This window comes from Amphiura filiformis, chromosome 5 (assembly GCF_039555335.1).
Source record: "Amphiura filiformis chromosome 5, Afil_fr2py, whole genome shotgun sequence".
In the NCBI taxonomy this organism is placed as follows: Eukaryota; Metazoa; Echinodermata; class Ophiuroidea; order Amphilepidida; family Amphiuridae; genus Amphiura; species Amphiura filiformis.
In genome coordinates, this window is record NC_092632.1 from 48,112,385 (window position 1) to 48,133,221 (window position 20,837).

Sequence of the window (20,837 nt, forward strand, 5' to 3'; positions counted from 1 at the left end):
TACCAGGGCCTCAAATATTTTCCAATCACATGGATTTTAGCAGTCAACTTGTTTTCAATATGACTGATATTAGTACTAGGATGAGTAAGATGTCACTTAAATATTCTAAAAAATGGTAGTTCATACTACATTTGTATGTCCTACTTTTTGGCACATTTCCTCATGGAGTTTGCCAAGCATAGAGTAAACCAAATAGAAATGAATACAAAATCTGTATCAAAATGGTTCAGAGTTCTAGTTCGTGCTATGATCATGTTTGCCTGCCGCAAGTGTGATGTACATGCACAAACACACCCCTACATGTATACCTCGTAGAAATTATGCTGTACATGCGAAAGGTCAAGCAGTTGCATAAAAGCGTATAAACACATGCATGTTACACTCTGAATGTTTATGGTGCAGGGTTTACATATATGCTGGTATTCATTCATATCCATACAAACAAGTAATCTGGTGCTCAAATTTGACTGCAAAGTGAACACGACTGTGAACCCAACTTATGACTCCCAAAGATGTTTCCTTTTAAAAAAAAAAATAATGTGGGTGCATTCCATGTCGTGTAGTAATTATTCATATTGTGCCAATTGCATTCATATTTTGTTGTGATTGGATGTGAAGTTGACATATATTTTTGATGTTTTTCTAGACAAGCAACTGGAAAAGTACCCATAAAGAATTTATGTTTTTCAGTCTGTGAAAGAAAGTACATGTAGGCTACATGTCCAGAAATATGACTGCATAGATCAAGGCTCGGGATTGAAATGCATCAGTGCATCAGAACTTAAGAAGTGTCCATACCCATGTTAATTCTGAGTTGAAGCTTAGGCTATTCCAAGATGCATTGTTCGTCTTGTTGAAATAACATCAAGGCAATAATTATGATGAAACAAAAAAGTTGTGGGTACTTTCATGAAGTTGTCTCATCCATGTAGGTACTTCAAGTACTACTACTCGACGCTACAATCCAACCTCTTTTATACGGCTATGATGGGACTATGCATTGTCCGCATGTGCATTCCTGCATTGAATGACCGAAGCACTCAATTTGGGACAACAAAAAAGTATTTGCTATAGTGTAAGAACACCGATACATGGTATTTGAGTGCAGCAGGCAACATATATATGCCCTTCTAAATGCTTCAGAGCATGAAATTAAGATGGCAAATCATGTGTTCCAATGAAGATTACTGCACAGCCTGTTCACAGAGATCCATTTAAAAGAGGTTCGGATGAGGGAGGTTGGATTGCACAAATATGCCTCTGCTTCACTACAAAACCATCATTTGAAAAGGCCGAAACAAAATTGTTAGTCTCAGAGCTCTCTTAATAGTGGACATTTTATATGGTATGCAGTTTTTAAGTAGAATTTCATTTCAGTTGCCTGTATTTTGACATGGATATAAATGCTAAATAGAGATATCGACTGCTCAGTGCCAGAAGTGTGTAAGTGCAATAGCTACCATTTGTAGATGAGTACAAATATAGTGTGTAAAATGCCAAATGTTCACAGGGCAGCTATTGCACTTACCAACTTCTGGCACTGAGCAGGCGATGTACACTTTGCTACAAAATTATCGATAGTCCTAATAAGATAAATACTCACCACACAGACTTTTTGTGAATGCTGGAGCTCTGAGACAATGAATTTTGTTTGGCCAAACAAACAGCAACTCATTCATCAGTATCACAACAATTTTGCTGCAGTGAACTATCTTGATGTACAATAAGTATTTGTAATTGTTGTTATTATTAATTATATAATTATTAATCTATTTGAAGCTTCCATGGTTGATGTTGTATCAAATGACCCAGCCAGCTCAACTGGAATTATGACAATGGGGATGTGGACAGGACTTGTGTAATGATGCATTAGAAATGGCCCATTACAAAAGTTTGAATGACAATTTTTTTTACAACTTTTTAACAGGAAGAAAACTTGTTTTTAAAGGACTTATTTGTCTTAAGATTATATGATTTGATTGTCTGATTCACAAATGATCATTAATCACCCAAATGGTTTTAAATAGGCCTACTACAAATTATAGGAAATTCTGCAGAATTGTCACTTGGATAGAGGATATGGATTTAGACCAAAAGGCATTACTAAGGTTTTTGCCACATAAAGAAAGTTGTAGTTGTATAATTATTATTTTTTTTATATATCAAAGAACTGCAAAAGTGTGTTTTGTAGTGTGTTGCCTAGTATTCCAGTAGGCCCTGGCACCACTAGTAACAAAGCATACTGGTCGTTTTGTAATGTATATATAAAGTATACCATCACCAAAATCTGTATATTCATGTGGTTGCTAGGTGGAAACTTTGGGATGAAATAGATGCCACACAAATTATTCTGCTCTATTGAATGTATTTAAAGAAAAAAATATTTTTATGGTCTATATTGTAATCAAAAATGCAAAAACAAAGCAAAACTTTGAATGTTTTTTATGCAACAATTACATTAAGCTTACCAACTGTTTTGCTTTATTTTCACTGTTTTTTAAAAAGCCAATTAGTTCACATTTATTTGCTGCTGAGTGAATCTGTATAGGCACAACAGGGGAAAAAGTAGAGGGATATGGCTGTAATGTATTATGTACATATTCTTATTAAAAAAAGCACCTTGGGATTGGTTGATGGGAATTGGGTGTATTGGCTTTTGTAAAAATGTACAGTTATTTGCCAGCATCTATATTCTCACAGCCATCCTACCCTACTACTGAAGTACCACAGATGCCATGTTTGTAGAACCTACCTTCCATTTTACCTATGTTCAAAACTCTTTTTATCTTTCCATTTTTTGTTTCCCATTGAAGCCAGTGTATGACTTCTTTTATTATTCTGTACTGAATCATGTAGCAATTCGGTTTGAATTCCGTAGATTGGACTAATTACTTTGTTAATTGTTTGTTTGGTCCAAAATAGCGTTCCTTTAGACTAGCCTATTTTATACAGTAGTTGTGGCTCATGACATGTTTTATTTACCATTAAGCATCCCTGTTTTTATTTTTTTAGCATATATATCAAATTTGTCTGTTGCATTATACAGTTAACTTTGTAGCCAGCACAGACGTTTTTTGTATGATCAGTTTTGTTTTTCAAGACCATTGTTACTCCCTTTATTAATCAACAAAGTGTACAAGTGTTTGTATGCACCGACTCAAAGTGTTGTGTACACTGGCTGCAATCCAATGGCTGCAAGTGTGTATGCTATTCTATTTCACGCAGTGACAGCAGCAGCAGCAAGATTAATGATTAATAACCAAACTCTTTATTTTTGTGTGGTGTATGAAATAGAGTAACATACATCGGTTGATTGTGATAGTGTCAGGCATCTTTTCTCTAGTTGTTTAGTGTGATACCTAAATTTTGTATCTCAATAACTTCTTGAAATTATTGATTTTACATTGGAAAACAAAAACATTTCTTTAATATTGCAAAAAATAGTATAGCAACATTTTGGTTCTACTGGTTAATTTATATCCAGTATTAAAATGATAAAATGCATATCGGGAGTTGTTTTGTATTCAATGTGTCACTATTCCAAAATGAAATAATGGCTATAGAAAGGACTGACACTATTTTGTAGTCAACCAAAGTATTGTTACTGTTTTGTAGACACCTGAATGATGTGTAATCAATGTATAAAATCAGAAAAAAAGCATTATATGTGTTAATGCATAAATCATCGAACCATGAAGTCATGTTGAAATTGTCACAAAATGTGTACATGTATTTGTACCATCATTATTTAATAAAGTTATTATTATGCATGAAAATGAAAACATAATTGTGCTATGGTGATTGTTTTGTTGTTCTAGCATTCTATTTCTACACCTTGAAATCCCAAATTGATGCAAACTTTTTTGATCTCTACATACAACACAATTTCAAATGATGTCAAGTAAATGAGTTAAGCCCACAACAGATGAACAAGTTTGATATAAAATTGGATCGATTGAGCCCATATTTATTGGTCAAGCTATGAGTTTTTAAAATATTAGAAGAGACATCTAGTACATATTGTGCATAAAGAATCCCAATGTTATCATTATGTTTTGGATCCAATATTTTCACACACTGGGATTTATCAAAACATAATGGGTGAAATTTAAACCGATTCACGCCTAAAAATAGTTGCTCACCTGAGAGCTTATTCATTCTGAATGGATTGGTAAATGAGACGATACATGATTCTTTTGTTTCTACTTGACAGTAAATTTTTGTTGGTTGTATCTCTCAAACTTCATTTCATATTGATGTAGTTTTGTCTTAATCCATGGACCTTCAAGGTCTGTGGTTAATCAATCATGTAGAAATCAAGATAGGATATGGTTGCTGATCACACCACAAATGAATGTTACAAAATGTTTTAGCATACCAATTTCTTACCACTTGACCACTCATTTAAAAATTCTCAATACAAAGGTGCATGATGTAAACAAGCTGTTAAATAGCATGACAGACACAAAAGATTTAGTCAATTTAGAACACAAATTTAATTTCAAAATGGGATTACTGACTCATGTCACAAAGTGCATGCCAGCAAGCAAGCAACATGTTTTTCCATGAAATAATTTCCACTTCCAATAATTTCCACTTCCAATAATAATGTGATGGTTTATACATAGTGATTACCATAATGTGGCAGTGACCAAATTACTTGTCATCAAATTATTATTTTGACCTTCAGAGTATTAATTTGCAATATTAATAATTGATTACGCAAAGTGATGGTGGCTTCTTGCCCAGAAACAATGCGGGAGGGGAGAGTATTCATTAATGTAATTGATGGTAGATGCATAAGTCAATTTAGTTGCACGGTTGTTACACTTGACAGACCATAGCAATGGCAAGTTTAATCTGGGTGTAAAAATAGTCAAAATTTGAGAAAAAGCTACCAAGATCCTTACATTTATTGCTGAATCCAGCACCCATTTCTTATTGAAGATATACATTTTTCCTCCAAAAGACCTAAAAATATTAGTCTTTTGGGAAACAAATGTATAGGCCTATCTTCAATATCAAAGGTCAAAATTTTGAAATGGCTTTTACGTCTGACTGTTAAATATCAAATATATCAATTTTAAATAATTTGGCATAAAATTTGTTTTATTTCGGCGTACTGGTAAAAACCTAATAATTCCTGCTGATTATGAGCTGATCAAACTATAAGCTGACACAGTTGAAGAAAAAAATTAATAATGAAATCAAGATAAACCTAGACTGCACTTCTCATCAACATTTACACCAATCATGTAGGAAATGTAATTAGATCCTTATTATGTTCAAAATCATATTAGTATAAACCTGGGGTATAATTTATACCAAAAGGACATAAAAGGACCTAAAGGACATGTTACACTTGCACTTTCTATATAATTTTTCTCATCAGCTTGAATATGAAAGGCCATGTTACACTTGCACTTTATATATAATATGTCTCATCAGCTTGAATATAACAAAGAAATGCTACAAATCATTTAAGTGTGCGTGAATTTAATTATGCATCTGACTAATGTTATAATATGAAATTTGAAAGCACCTCAATATCGAGTCAAAATATAAGAATCTAAAAATACATATTGAAAGTCAAATGTTTGGTTCGTGAATATTAAGCAATATGGTTCAAATTTCCATTTCTTACATGTTTAAAAGTGTTCTCACCACTATGATAACATTCATATTCTGATGAACTAATCTAACTATTTTGAAAGGGTTTTCAACAAATTGAAACCGGGCCTATTATCTTGGCATATATGAAATAAGAAAAACAATGTCACTTCCACATGACATATGATTCATTTTGCTTATGTGATATTCATATATATTTTGTAAAAAAGTGTGAAACACAAGCAATGTTTTTCATAAAATTATCATTCTATTTTTCAAAACAATAATAGCAGCTGATTACAATATTGAACAAAATAACTTTTCTTAAAACTGAAAGATTTTCAAATTATGGTGTAATAACTTGGCAAGTCAATGATAATACGTAAAGATAGTTACATAAAATGACTCAGAACCTGCCAGCAAAATGACATCACCTCTATAAAGCATAACATCCATGTAATACTTTAGGGTCTGCTACCTACGTTACCTGCTGAGTGGTCAATTTCAACATGGACCCTAATGTAGCAGGAACGTACACGCAAGCAACCGTTAATTATGTAATGCATTAAGGTTAACAGGCTAAAAGGAAATACATAGTCATAAAAATGGCCTATATGTGTGTAATGATAACGGTAAAAGTGTGAAGGGGGAGTTACCTGAATTATCACGCAAGGGTAAATCACATTGGATGAATTAAGTTTCAATGACAGGCATGCAGTTATAATCTAAAGGGATTTAATGAATTTAATGACATAATTCCCTATTTGAAATGCATCTACTGAATTTTGGTGCAAAATTTTAATACATTTGATGCGCTTACAAGTGACTCATTTGTCCAGCAAAACAGTTTCGTATTTTCCTAATTCATAAAATGGGCTTCAATGTGCTGATATTTTTCTTCCCGTGATGCAATTATCATGTTGCAAAAGCAATGACCATTTTCACTGCAATGTGCATCATCATCATCATCAGTCGGCTGCGGAGCAGGTGACTACAAGCTTTGTGTACCCAAGTCCTTTTAAGTGTCTTGAATCATTTAATTTAAGGGGGGTGCTTATTATTTACAGTTGAGATAGTCAAACTGGTATTTTCCATAAAAAATTGTTGCAATTAAAGCAATAGTCAAGAATTAGGATTGCATTACAGACACTGCCATTCATGCACATTGCACGGTGCTATATGCAAGGAGAGCCTTGAACTGGCATTAGACATGAAAGGAAGAATTACATAACTTTACACAATGTTATATGACTGGTTCAATTCCCATTCATGTATGCTGCCATGCTCTCCTCGCATATGGTGGAACCATGACTGGGCGAGTTGATGATCAGATAGTTAGCCTGTGATTTTGATTTGTGACTCAATTCCATGCACAAAAAGTGCACTAAAAGGGTTCAATCAGTAGGTGGAAAAATATAAGTTGATAAGCAATCTTATTAGTTCTTACCTGTGTGATATGACACATATAACATGCTTCAGTGCAGCATGTGCTAGTTGATGCGATATTTGTACGCGCTATTTGAACCAATCAGATATGCATAGCAACAACGGGACTGATCGATTCTAAGCCCTAGGTAATTCCTTGCAAAATGTAGGATTTAATTTGATTAAAATTTGGTATACTTTATATGATTAATATTTTTATTTGAATTGATGAGAATTAGCCACTGTCATGCATCTACCGTCTTATAAGTTATATAATATGGGCAACATCATTATTTTTAGCGTAATAATGATGTCGCCTGTGTTATATGAGACGGTAGATGCACGACAGGGGGTAAAAACAACACCTTTATTCTATAATTATTGTGCTGAAATGTCAAATTGGCATAAAACAACTCGGCTGTGCCTCATTGTTTTACTTAAAATAATGATGTCGCCCGTGTTATTTGAGATGGTAGATGCATGACAACGGCTAAAAACAACACCTTTGTTCTCCCATTATTGTGCTGAAAAGTCACATAACCAGTCTTATAAATTGTTAGCATTGAATAGATGTCAACCACTTTCTAAACCAGTTCATTAGGTGAACAACTGAAAGTGACCACAAGTTCAGGATGCAACATTGTGCCATCAATGCCTGTTACTTCCAGGATATGTCAAAAAAAGTTTCCCAATGTTTGTGCAACAGACACTATCTAATAAGTCAATAACCAAAATACATCATCACAGGAAATTCTGTTACGAATATTTAGATAATTCTGCTTCCAACCATCCAGACTGTTAGTTTCCATTCATATTTCCTATTCATAAATTAAATATTACTGGGGTTTACACTCTTATTGCTATTTTTGAAAAACAAAGTCAATGAAATAGTAGTTGTGAACTGTTATGTTAGAAAAAGATCATGGCAAAAGAGTACATCAATAGATTACAACCTTAAAACTCAAATTAAGAGATACTGGTCTGGATCATACTTATATCATCAATTTTATATACAAACAGTGTAACACAATTATTCCTACTTGCTATTTTCCAAGGGATTCCAGTTTTTTTACAGTGAGAATAAGTGAATTTTCATTTTCAATTAATTATAACGCCTTGCAGTAAGTTATCATGCATATAAGATGCTATAATAACTAAAATATCAAAAGATGAGTGGTCAGTTTTTAAGTTAACTTCTAAATCATATCTGCTACATATACGCCTTGGGTGCCAAATTCTCATAAATACATTTATGTTATTGACACCCTAAACAAGTATGTTACTTGATACTGAAAAAGGACACCTAAAGGACATGTTACACATTTTTCATTAATCATTCAGTGCCCCCTTCTAGCCCCTCCTTGGATTGCTGCATAGTACAAATCATTTCACTACAAACTTGAAGCCTTAGTAAATGAATAAGCAGTCAATAAGTGCATAGACTTCACTAGATGCCAACTTGCCTGCCTGACAGAGTCCTGGACTGAATCATACAGGAAAAGCTTTTCCATCAAGGAAACTTTGAATTGGACAGGTTCTATGCTTGATTCTTGCACCTGATTTTTTTGACATATAAACCATTGCCAGAAAATCAACACCAAAATATAATATATGTAAAGACAAACAACACACTTTTAATGTAACTAGTAAATGTATGATGATACATTTTCTAAGTTAGTAGATTACGAACTAAGTACGCAATTACAAACAGTTGGCAAATTATACAATCGATTACGTTTAATTTGGCTCGCTAACCTCTCAACTACTTATTTCCTGTAGACTCTACCATGGATCATAAACAAACGTACCATAACACTATGGTGGCTTATAGGTGCTTACAGTAAGCGCTGATTGAAGCTTGATCCACATAGATTGGATTCCAAGCTAGGGTGACTCTGCAGATATCTAGATCTTACAGACGTATCAAATACAGGGATTAAGTCACCTGTTCGTTGAAGCCTATCTAGCATATCTATGTCTTTGCAATGTACTTAAGTGTTAATGTTTAAAGAAGACTTTTAACACACCTGGTGTATTCATACTACCATCTCATCTTATGTAGTCACATTTCCATGCACTTTTAAGTTAAAAGTTAATTTAAGTTAATTTAAAAATTGCTAATAGCTGATTCACATTCTTAATTAATGATTTGTTTTGAAAGGATGACAACAAAAATGGAAGTTTTAAGACTGCTCAACTAGAAAATAGTTTTGTCTACAGAAATATGATTTTCTTGTTTCATTTCCAGAATTTATGAAAGGAAATATCTATTAAATCAAGCAAAAAGATGCCAGTACTACAAAAAGTGATTGCAGGTTGTTTAACATTATCTGTTTTTCAATATTTTACTACCATAATGTTTCCAGATAACTGGCATTGCTGGTCAAATTTGATTAATGATAAAATGTGACACAATCTCCTCCACGGGGGCCAAAGGAGGCATTTTTGAAAATTGAGTTACTATAATCATTATCTTGTAGTAACATCAGGCTATCATATACTGAAAACACCAAAGGTCTAGCATATTTGGTTGGTTCTAAAGTTACGAGGTTTTGTGATGAGTGTTTTCTTATGTATTTTATTATTTTTTACTCCATATTTTTGCCTTTATCTCAATTTCAAATTTGCTGCCTTTGGCCCCCATGGACCAGATCGTGTCACAAATGTATTTTTCCTATTTCAGGTTAAAGTTTTCCACATTGTCTTGCTTTATCATAGTAAGAGCAAAGACAGAGCTGCCAATCTTCTGAAAACACTTCAGTATTCTCAAGACTTAAAATCAGTATTTTCCATACAACAAAAAAAAAATCATCATTTTCATCCTTTCACAAAAGCATTAACAATATTCTTTAGTATATTGTTCAGTATTTGTTAATAAAATCAGTTCAAAAATACTCAAAATCAGTACCACTTGGCAGCTCTGAAAAAGGTATTACATTCAAAACAGTCACACAAACATAACAGAAAACATAATGTAAATTAAGCCCGAGAAATATTTGGAGTTCTTCATTGGTCATTTACACACTTTTTAAAAGGAATTTTATTTTGAATGATAAGCTCAAAAAAGACCAGGCTAATACTATTTTATTTCCTTGTTGTATGCGTGGAACTTGATATGTTTTCAGCAAGTTATACCGTTTACTGAAGACTACACTTATTGGAAAAAACCTTTCTGGCTGCATTTCCTGTAAGATGGATGCATCAAATACTGTACTTTTTAGAACAAATTACACATGAAAGTAAGAGAGTTCAATGTTTAATCACACCCATAAAGTTGGTAACTCTATCTGGCGTCAGTTGCATGTCCACACAGCACTAATTTTTAGATCTGGAGACGGACATAACTTGACACATCCTTATTAGTCAATTTAATACTTTGGCAATGGAAGTGTAGGATTTATTACTATATAGCCTTCTTATGTATTGCTTTGGAATGCTCAGATGCAGAAGAACTATATAGACTTTTTTCACAGACATCACCAATTAATATTGGGACTACAATGTGAGTCATTCTTGTATGAATTCTAAATACCACAGCAAAATCATTTTTAAACTGATGCAGTGCACTTCTCTATGCCATCATGCACTAAAAACAGACACTTTCCACGCACACTGTACATGCAAGGAATTTAGGAAGACAAGAAAATGTAACCAGTGTAGCCTCAAGATGCAGTTGCTTTAATGATATTTTTACTGGAACTTTTACTTTACATTTATCCAGTTATCTATTTAGCTTACAGTGAGAGGTTGGTGCAGAGATACAAATGATCAACCTCCCTTTGATGCACTGCAATTCCGAAATACAAATTACAAGACACATTGTGCATGTTATGTACAGTATAGGAGAAACAAGAAGTTGCATTTAGGGATTTTCACAGCAAGATTGTGTGATCTGGAAAAAAATCTTTAATTGCAAGGCTCACTTATTATACTTCGTTCAACATATAAGTGGCAAAAATTACACATTAAGTTGCACAAAAGCGCATATCGGTCACACAATATGCAAAACGCCCTCTGCAAATGTGCTGCACCCAACTGTGTTTATCACATTCTATACCAATCCACAGTATCAATTACAAGCTGAACAAAGGATACTGTATTGTATTGTATTCCCCTGTTGCACTGTTCCGCCATATGCTAGGAGAGCCTCAATAGACATGAAAGTAACTTTACGCAATGTTATATGACTGGTTCAACTCCCATTCAGGCATGCTGCCAGATGGAGGCTCTCCTTGCATATGGCGGAACCATGCAATGGGTGAATAGTGTGTGAGTTTTGAGTCTACTGACAGACACAACACATTCAGCTCTAATCTTTATTTACTTTATATTACTTTTCATTAGATTGCATGCAATATCCTTCAAAGTAAAAGCTCTATTGCACTATTGCTCAGGGTATTTCATCTTGCAAGTCCAAGTCACATGTGCAACCTGTTGCAAGGTGCTTTGATTGGGATGGTCTGCAAGAAGCAATTGCTTGACAAATTGCCTTATGTGAATTGACTATTAAAGGCATGTGCCAACTGTGTGAAGCTCTGGAAGTACATGGCCATACAAGGTCTGGTGCTTCAGAAAGAGATGAAAGAGAGTGACAACACCCACTGCTCTGTGTTAGCCCAGGGAGGATGTGGTGGGAATGTAGGTCCTGGTATAGGTCATCCATACGGATACCTAGGATGTGAGTGGTTCGACTCTGGATTGTATCAAGTTGTGACAGTAAGGGATCAGAGATTGGCGTTGTGCCAGGCCATGTAGCTCTTGCATACTTGATGAAGCAGTCCAAGACGTTGGTTTGCGGCTATTGAGCAATTTTGATGACCACATGTGACTATAGCAGGTCCTTGCTATCAGGCCATCAGAGATGCCACTTGTACTTTACTGCTTGTGGCAACATTGTTTGACCTACAGTGAATATCACTAGACTCCGGTGGAGGTGATGAAATTTTACAGCTAATTTAATACAACACACCGCCGTGCAGTGGAGACCCTTTTGAGTTAGGATTCAGGTTAAGTTTAGGGTGTGACTAAATAATTTAAATGACACATATATGACATGAGATGGCGAGAACACAGTGACCACAGAGAGATAGACTGTTATGCATATAAATTCAGAAAAAAAAGTAAATACCTTTAATAATATTCAAATACAAGTGGGAAAAATATCCTTGATCAGTTTTGTTCCAGATTTTGCTTGTGGCTGAGGCATGCCAACTACCATAAGTGTTCGCCTAATGGCGCACCTGGGCTCCTTTTGCCTTGGAGTAAATTTCATGTGCAAATAGAGAGAGAGCTCCCTCCTATGAAATCATAACAAGAATTAAAGTTCCGCGCTCTTATTTGCTGGTGGGAATTTTAGGGGAGGGCACTTTTAAGTTGTGCCTAAAATTCCACTTATATCAAGGGAGCCCATAGTGCCATTTGGTGAACATTTACGGTATGCTGAATGTAGTATCCTTGATTGAATGAACCTACTTTATGAAGCAAAGCATTTGGAGCAAAACATGGTGTGGTCAGTCGGCCAGTTTCAATAAATGTTTGGAAAATGATCACAAGGATGTCATCCAATACTATAAAACACTTCAATCCCAGCAGATATTTGTTGCCACACCTTGTTGCCACACCAGCATTGCTGTTATAACATGCATTCACCATGCAAAACCAAGTTTATTATGATACTTCCACATAATTACTTCAGCATAATCTTTGTACAGTAGTTGAAAATGCACATGCAGCTTACATTCTCCCCTTCCCAAATCCATATTTTTCAATGTTGGGAGACTATTATGTAGAAAAGGTGATGATGATGTTCAAATCAACATTACATGAGGGGATCTGGAAGGCTCTTTGGTTTGGCAACATTTCCCACCAGGATTGTAGGTCAGCCAGTCATTAAATAAGTTATATTTGAAGTTTTGCAGTTGCTTTTGCAATTTCAACAAAAATTGGTATGAAAAAGTTTACATACATACATTTAGAATGTGCAACAGTTAAAGTGTAAAACAAAATTTGTCTAACAGAATTTATATAAAAGAATATAGTTTATTATATGGTTAAACAATATCTTCTGGTCTATTTAATTTACATCCCTCCTTTGAGGAAGAGTTGTTTGGAATTCAAACCAACCACATGCAACAGTTTAATGTGACATGATCAAGGGGAATGAGTCACATGTCGACACTTGTCAAAAATGAGTTTTACACATGTTTCTAAAAAGGACACTTAGAGCTTTCAGAAACTGAAAACCCCACGTTGATACAACTTTTCTTTGCGAAGTTATGTCAATTTATCAATTGCTGAAAACAATATAAAACAAAAGAATTTTAACACTTTCTTAGCTAATATCTCAAAATCAATATTAGCGACATCCGACTCATTACCCTTGATCATGTCATAAATTATTCTAGATCCAACCATTTTCATCCATAACAAGTTAAAAATGTGTGGAAGATTTTGGGATTCCGAACAAATTGTCTTATTTTAGGCTAAATTGGATTATATGAATTAAATAGTTTTCAACTGGAATTTAACTAGAACAATTTCCTGCTGAACATAAGGAGCAACTGCAATTGAGAAGGCAGCACAATCTTCCACATGGGGTATTTGGATTTTAAATGAAGTAACATACTGTAAATTGAACACATATAAACTTTCATAGTATTGCAACAAATAGTTTAACTCTGAAAGAAATTTATACAACAAATTTTACAAAAAACAACAGTCATAGTTTGTAAAGACCTTGACATTTTCTGTAGATAGAGCATTTGAAATATATATTTTTATAACTTTTAGTTACTGCAACAGCTTTTGTAATTTAAAACGATATTCAGCGGTACAGAATTCAAATTCAAAATATATATTTTGCTATTGCTTTACTTTAGTTTTAACTTCATCTGTAGTTAGAATGTTAATTAACATCTAGTTCTCTAGTTTTTGTAACAGCTTTTTTTACATAATTTACATACAATGGTTTAATGCCTAGACCTGAAAGTTGAGATTTGTTTCTCTTACATGAAAGATACATTCAATGCATTGAAATGACATAATTGCATAATAAGCAGATGAGGCTTTTTCCCTCTTACAATGACACAAGCTGTGGTTGTTATCCTTTTGATGTGGTCAAACATAAATAAATTTACTGTAGAATCACTTTCAAATTTGTGCGGCATCTATGATCAGTATTTATATGACATCTTATTTTGTGACTCCAGACCCTCAATGTTTCTTACCAAAACACACAAAATGGTCAAATTTTCCCAGGGGAGGGTACTTGGATTATTTTTTGACGGGGATGTGCGGCCCGAGCTTCCGAACCCATACCCATTTCTAAGGGTAATTTTACCGAAAATAGAGACCCATATCAGGAAATAAGGACCCATATCTAAGGATTTGAGCTTGAAAAATAGTAAAAGCAACATGTTTTCCCACATGTTTTTAACATACACCACGGAAAATCTAAAAGGGAGACACATGTCTAAGGAATTTTTCTTCAAAACATAGACCCATGTCTAAAGATTTTTTGTGGAAAACCTACCCATTTGGGCGGCATATCCCAGTATAGCGTTTGTATGTGAGTAACCCCCCGGGCAAATTTGCAGGTATTTAAATTTAGAAAACCAAATGCCTCTCTAAACAAAGTAGTTCTACAGTATTCTATGGTTAGACAATATTATTTTATTATTTACATCATCTATAAAATAGACTACGCAAATTCACTTTTTATAAACAACTTCTAGTATTGCAACAGCTTTTATAGTTCTTACAGGACTTTGTAACAGAATTTATGTAAATAATAATTCATTTTATGGTGACAATATCTTTACTTCATGAACTATCTAAACTTGGAAGACATGTAAGCTTTACAACAACAACAAAAGTATTGAAATAGCAGAAAAATAATTTTGTTTATTCAGAAGTGACACAGATAACAACCTTTTCTATGGTGACAATATCTTTACATCATCTGCAGATGGAAGACATGAACTTTTACATTTTTACAACTTCAAGTATTGAAACAGCTTTTGAAGTTCTGAAAGATGTATGTTTACACAAAATTTACATAGAATAATCTTTACATTGTTTGTACTTAAAATAAATGCAAACTTCACATTTGGTACAACTTCTAGTACTCTAGCACCTTTGTATTTATGAAAGAAATTGTTCTTATAGATTTTACATACAAATTGTTTGTTTATCATATATAACTTTTATACTTCATTCAAATCATAGTGGTGAGACTTGTAGCCTCTATAGATATTGAGTGGCAAACACACAAGTTGAACAAAGTATAGTACTGCAGCACTTTGGCTAATGCAGAAATAGTTCAGTGTTATAGGCACAGACTACTACAGACTATGTATCAGCAGTCAAATTCCCCATGCTTTGTATGCTGTGAATTCTTACATATTCATGAGTTTTGTCTGTTGCATTTCATGGATAATCGGCCCTCATTATCGGGTGATGCTGAGACTTTGACTGTTCATGATTCGTCTGTAGTAGTCTGTGGTTATAGGATTTATATACAAAATCAGTATGATTTGCCTATACATTACATTACATACAATCTTAGTTTAAATAGTACCTGAGGTGATTATTTACATGAACAATTCCACATTTGCAAATAATAGTCAATAATGAACTACTGTATATTACAAGCTGTAAATAAGAGCATTTGGACAATGTTTTATTAAACATTAAACAATTCATACATGAAAACTTGTGACTCAACATTGCAGTTACAAGAACTCTGCAAAATAACATGTGTATAGTACAAGCAAACACATGTTCCCATAAGAGAAATGAGACCTTTTAGCAGAGATTACTTGCTCATTGAGTACTCACACCCATCACTTCCAAGCTCATATTGAGTGATCAGGACCTCTACTAATTCTCCAGTTTGTGATTTATTTATATTTGTGGAAATCAAATTAAGTCATCTTGTAATAATTCTGCTTGCTTATTCCAGCCTGGTGAATTTCAGGGAAGTACATAGTCGTCTAGGAAATTTTCTTAAGGTGTCAAATTTCTTCTATTCCTATTTTTATCAAAATAAGGTTTATTTCAAGTTCAGGCTTTAAAATGGGTAATAGTTTTTCCCTCTTTTACTGATTGACCAGCAAGGTTCAAAGTTATTTTTGACAAACCTTTTTTCTCATATTCTTGTTTTGAAATCCACTGTGGTGAAACTAAGTACTTACGTTGGCTTGACATCTCATTTTGGGCCAAATTCTCAAAAGTGTTTAATTTTCACAAAACAGGTCACAATGATATCTTGGTGTAGATTATTCATCCAGTAGTTCAAAACATTATTTTGTAAATTAAATCAAATACTGGAACTAAAATTTGCAACTCACTTTGCTAGATGTCTGACAAAGTCCGATGCTTTCGGACGCAACGTAGCAAAGTGAGTTGCAAATTTTAGTTCCAGTATTTGATTTAATTTACAAAATAAAGTCACAATGATGTTAGAAAATAATTGATCAACTTTCTCTGAGTAATGTAGCCTTGAAAGTGAGAAGTAAAATGATGCAAAAACAATTTTGGGATAGAAATTTAGTCAACAAGTTATTCAAATTGCTCGAAAATACACTATACAATGTAGCTTATAATAAGTAATACAGATATTCGATACTCCTTACATGAAAAACATAGTTCCAATCACAGTTAATTAAGAAGAACTCCTTCAAACATAGTTTAAAATTCCTGTTTCTTCCAATCACAGTTAAGAAGAACTTCTTCAAACCAATCGTCTCCCATTGTTGTCTTCATTATCTGTAAGATCAACGTCAAATACAAATTATTATTTATAAAGCAGCACACAAGACATTTTATGAAAGTTATTTGACCAAATCTGAAATATGAGAAAAATAATATTTTAGATAATCAATCAAATCATCAAACACAACCATGAACAGTAACATATTTGATAATGGAAATGGTGTACAAATTACAACCAGTGCAACAATATTGCTCCAAATAAATTGTTCCCATATCTGGGAGGAAATATTGTCAATCGATGATGAGATACTACATAAAAGGATTATTATTTAGTTTGTGAATCAAACATATAAGTGTATGAAATCACAAATCATTTAATTCACTTAATAGAAAACAACCAAAAAGAAATTACAACATCCACTGACATTATAAATAACAATGACTTAATAATAATTTTGGGTGAATTGGGGATAATTTCTCAAAGATTTGTAAGAAATGAGTTTTAAAATATGTTGAGTGCTTATGAAATACAAGGAGGGACTTTAAGGTCTGTATGCACAAAATAAGTTAGACCAGGTCTAACTTTAGACCTGGTATAACTTTGGAGGTTAGACTTAGGGAGGGATCCCTTTAATCTTTTCTTTTCCTCCCTTGCTCCTAGTAAATTCCAAAAATGCAGCTACCTAATATTTACCCTTAACAGGATCTACAATATTATAGAATAAGGATATGTAAATACCAAAAAGTTCCTTATCCATAGAACTAATCTCCATACTTATATACGGTCTAAAGTTAGACCTGGTCTAACTTGTTTTGTGCATATGGGACCCTATGGTCTAGAAAGTTCCTAATTGTATTTTTGAGCTGGGTTTGGACAACTTCAAGTTTAAGCACACATCACCTGAAGTCTCTGTCTTAGTACATGCTCAAATTTTAAGTTCATAATTCTGAGTTTGCTATGGAAACAAATAGGTGAAGGCACTCTACCTTAATTTTATGACTAGCCTTCCTAGGTGTTCACACACATATATGTAACTTGAGTTACGTTTGTAAACTATTGGTAGTTAGACAAAACAACTCAGTGTATGTCTTTGTAGATCATAAGACACTAAAATTCCTAATTGCAACTTTGAATTTTGGAAGCTATGATATAGGTTTATGAACTAAAATTCATTGCAAGTCATTTGTAAATTCCAAAATCCATCATAGGTATTAAAATGTTGGGTTTTGGAGACTAATGAAACATTTTGGCACTACTTGATTGAAATCTTCGGGCCTAAACTTACTTGAATCCAGCTAAAAATTGCAACATTGAGTTGATTTTGGAGACATGCTAAATGTAGGCACTGCAACTCAAGATCAAACCTCTGGAAGTGCAGGAACCTATCTTTAGGATCCTAATTAGTCAATGTAACCCGAGTTACTTTGAAGACTAATGAGTTATGACAGGTACCAGAGCTCATTACAAGTCTTTTTGAAACTGGACCAGATGTAGGATATGTTGATATAAATGTCCTATTTGTAAAGGACATCCAAAAATAGACCACAAACTTGTTCTTGTAACAAACAATTCTTGTAAATCCTGTTTGCACTTTGTATGTATATTAACCTGATAACATTTCAGGGATATAATTGATTAATATTAGGAACCAATCATTGTTATTTAGGAATCGTTTTCAGTAAGTGGAAATTACATCTTCCTGTAGTATGCCATTGAGAATTTGTGTCATCAGATTTTAACCTGAATATTCCACTGGAGAACTTCAGATTAGGCCATTCAAATCAATCACATCTTTTAAAAGCTTACCAAACATAGTGCAGCCTACTTTGTGACCACAAATGCAAGATGGGCTTATAGCAAGGAAAGGGCCATTCCAGTTGAAATCTATACACCCCCTACATGGAAGACATGACCTTAATCACAGGTAGTGTAGTGTTGCACTCCCTGTGTGGAAGATTAAGGTCATGTCTTAATGTCTGGGTGGAAGTTTAAGGTCATGTCTTTCATATAGGGGTGTATGGATTTCAACAGGAATAGCCCAATATACAGGAGGTTGTAATGAGTTCAGTCATAATCAACTGTGTAACCCACTAACAACTTCCAACTGCATTTCTTATATTTAACTTGATATGAATTTGAGGAAATATGTAAAACCAGGATAAAACAATTGGTGTGGCAGATATCTACATTTTGACCTTAATTTTACCCCAAATTGCTTTGGTTTGAACTCGAAGCGGATCTGGTTTGAACCAGCAGCAGTTTAATGTTGCCTTGTTTTACAGTCTCTTTTCTATTGGGTAAGTCTCTCTCTCAGCAGATCACACAAATCTGGACTTATTTTATTTATTACAATTCGGTCTGAGACCAGGCGAGAACCCAATAGTGCCTGAGCACTAGGGTGGCCTAATACACCAAACACAAAATTAAAAGGGACAGACATAAAATGGAGGAACTAAATGGATGAGAAAAATTAAATACAGACAAAACAAATGAGGTGGAGAAGGAAATGGCTAGAACACATGGTCACTAATAGCATATTTGAAGGCGCCAGGGATGGACATTTGAGCGTTTGAAATAGGAAAAAAAAGTGGTTGTCTATCGGACAACCGCTTACATCGAACGCTGTCAGCAAGGTAATTCCATACTCCATAGGGTAGGTGTGTATGGGAAAAATGATTTTTGAGACAAGGAGAGACGGGAAAACGGAGTAACAAGGGCGCAGCTGTTGAGTTTGCGAAAGCTAGGGCGCGGATGTGGTTTAAGTGGGTTGGAATAGTTCCATAAATGATGGAAGTGGTTTTAAGCACTGTCACATCCTTGATGGTTAAGTTTGGTGAATCCAACATGTACGGACTTGAATTTGTTAGTTACCAGTTTGTTGGAAAATGAAAGTTGCAAATGTGTCCGGCAAGTTGTACCATAGCTTTAACCTCAATTTTTGTGGGTGTAGGGATCAATTTGACCCATCATAACTCCCAAATCCATTATAACTCTTCCATAGGTTTTGCATGTTATGTAGTTGTAAAGTCCACCTGATCTGCATTATTGCAGCCAGCCAAAGAGGAATTGGTCATAACGGTATAATCACATATATTTGTACAGGCCAATTGGCTGATTCATCTAATTCTATGGTGTCAGTAGAAGGAAACAGGGGATGAAGCAGCTGCTTAGACAAATACGGATGCGTTACAATTAAGGGGATGCTAGAGTATTAACTACACTGCTTACCAGATCTTAGGCATGTCAACGACAATTACAATGCAATAATCAATGTTTTTCTTTCATAATTATATTACTTGACACCGTAAAATGTTGCTTGTGCACAAAACATACTGTTTTTAGAGACAAATGGAATCAGACCGAACAGAAAACAAACAGATATACATTGTAAAACAATGGGCACTCCATATCCTTCTAAATGGTACTGTTTTCAACCAGATCAAGGCACAACCTGTTTACAGGCAGGCGTCACTACCCTGTATGAATCTACCTCCAAAAAGTATCCCATATACAAGAATACCATTCTTATTTGGCCTCCAACATCTTTTTAATTACAAATGCACTCTTTTGCAATGGATTAAAAAAACCTATGCTAAACATATTACATAAGCCTGTCCAATTTGTACCCATCGTATACCGGTACCAAATTTTAGCAGTTTGTCTTAGTTTTATTTGAAAATATTTTCACTTTAACTCCTCAAGCTAACCCATGTTGATCAGGATCACATATTTAGACACAACTAATAGGACCACACATATTCACCAAAAACCAACACCAAACCCTGCTACCTCTTGTCTTCTCTCTGCTTCCATTTTACAGTAATACTCTATCTCTGCAATATGCACTGACACCATTTTAGCCTGAACTTTAGACAGAAATGTGTCTAGCAGCTAGTTTAGGATCATATAAATGTGCCAACTTCTAATGCCTCTTGTCAAAACTGCAGCAAATTTGCAAAAATAAATGGATGCACAGGCATCAATGGCAAGAAATTTCCTGGCGGGGACCTTTTTCAATGCACAGTCCATCTTTCACGACCCTTGACATTTTCTATCCTGTTACTCTGCACAAAGGATATGATGGTGC

General features: G+C 34.2%; 1 protein-coding gene across 1 annotated transcript in view; it reads right to left on the reverse strand.

The window, feature by feature from the left end:
* Positions 1-14,713: 14,713 nt before the first annotated feature.
* Positions 14,714-20,837, reverse strand: part of LOC140153275 (uncharacterized) — a 43,634-nt gene continuing 37,510 nt past the window's right edge. Inside the window, exon 8 of the mRNA XM_072175978.1 lies at positions 14,714-16,803. Coding sequence (XP_072032079.1) covers positions 16,726-16,803 — 78 coding nt within the window. The 3' untranslated portion in view covers positions 14,714-16,725. The remainder of the gene's footprint in view (positions 16,804-20,837) is intronic.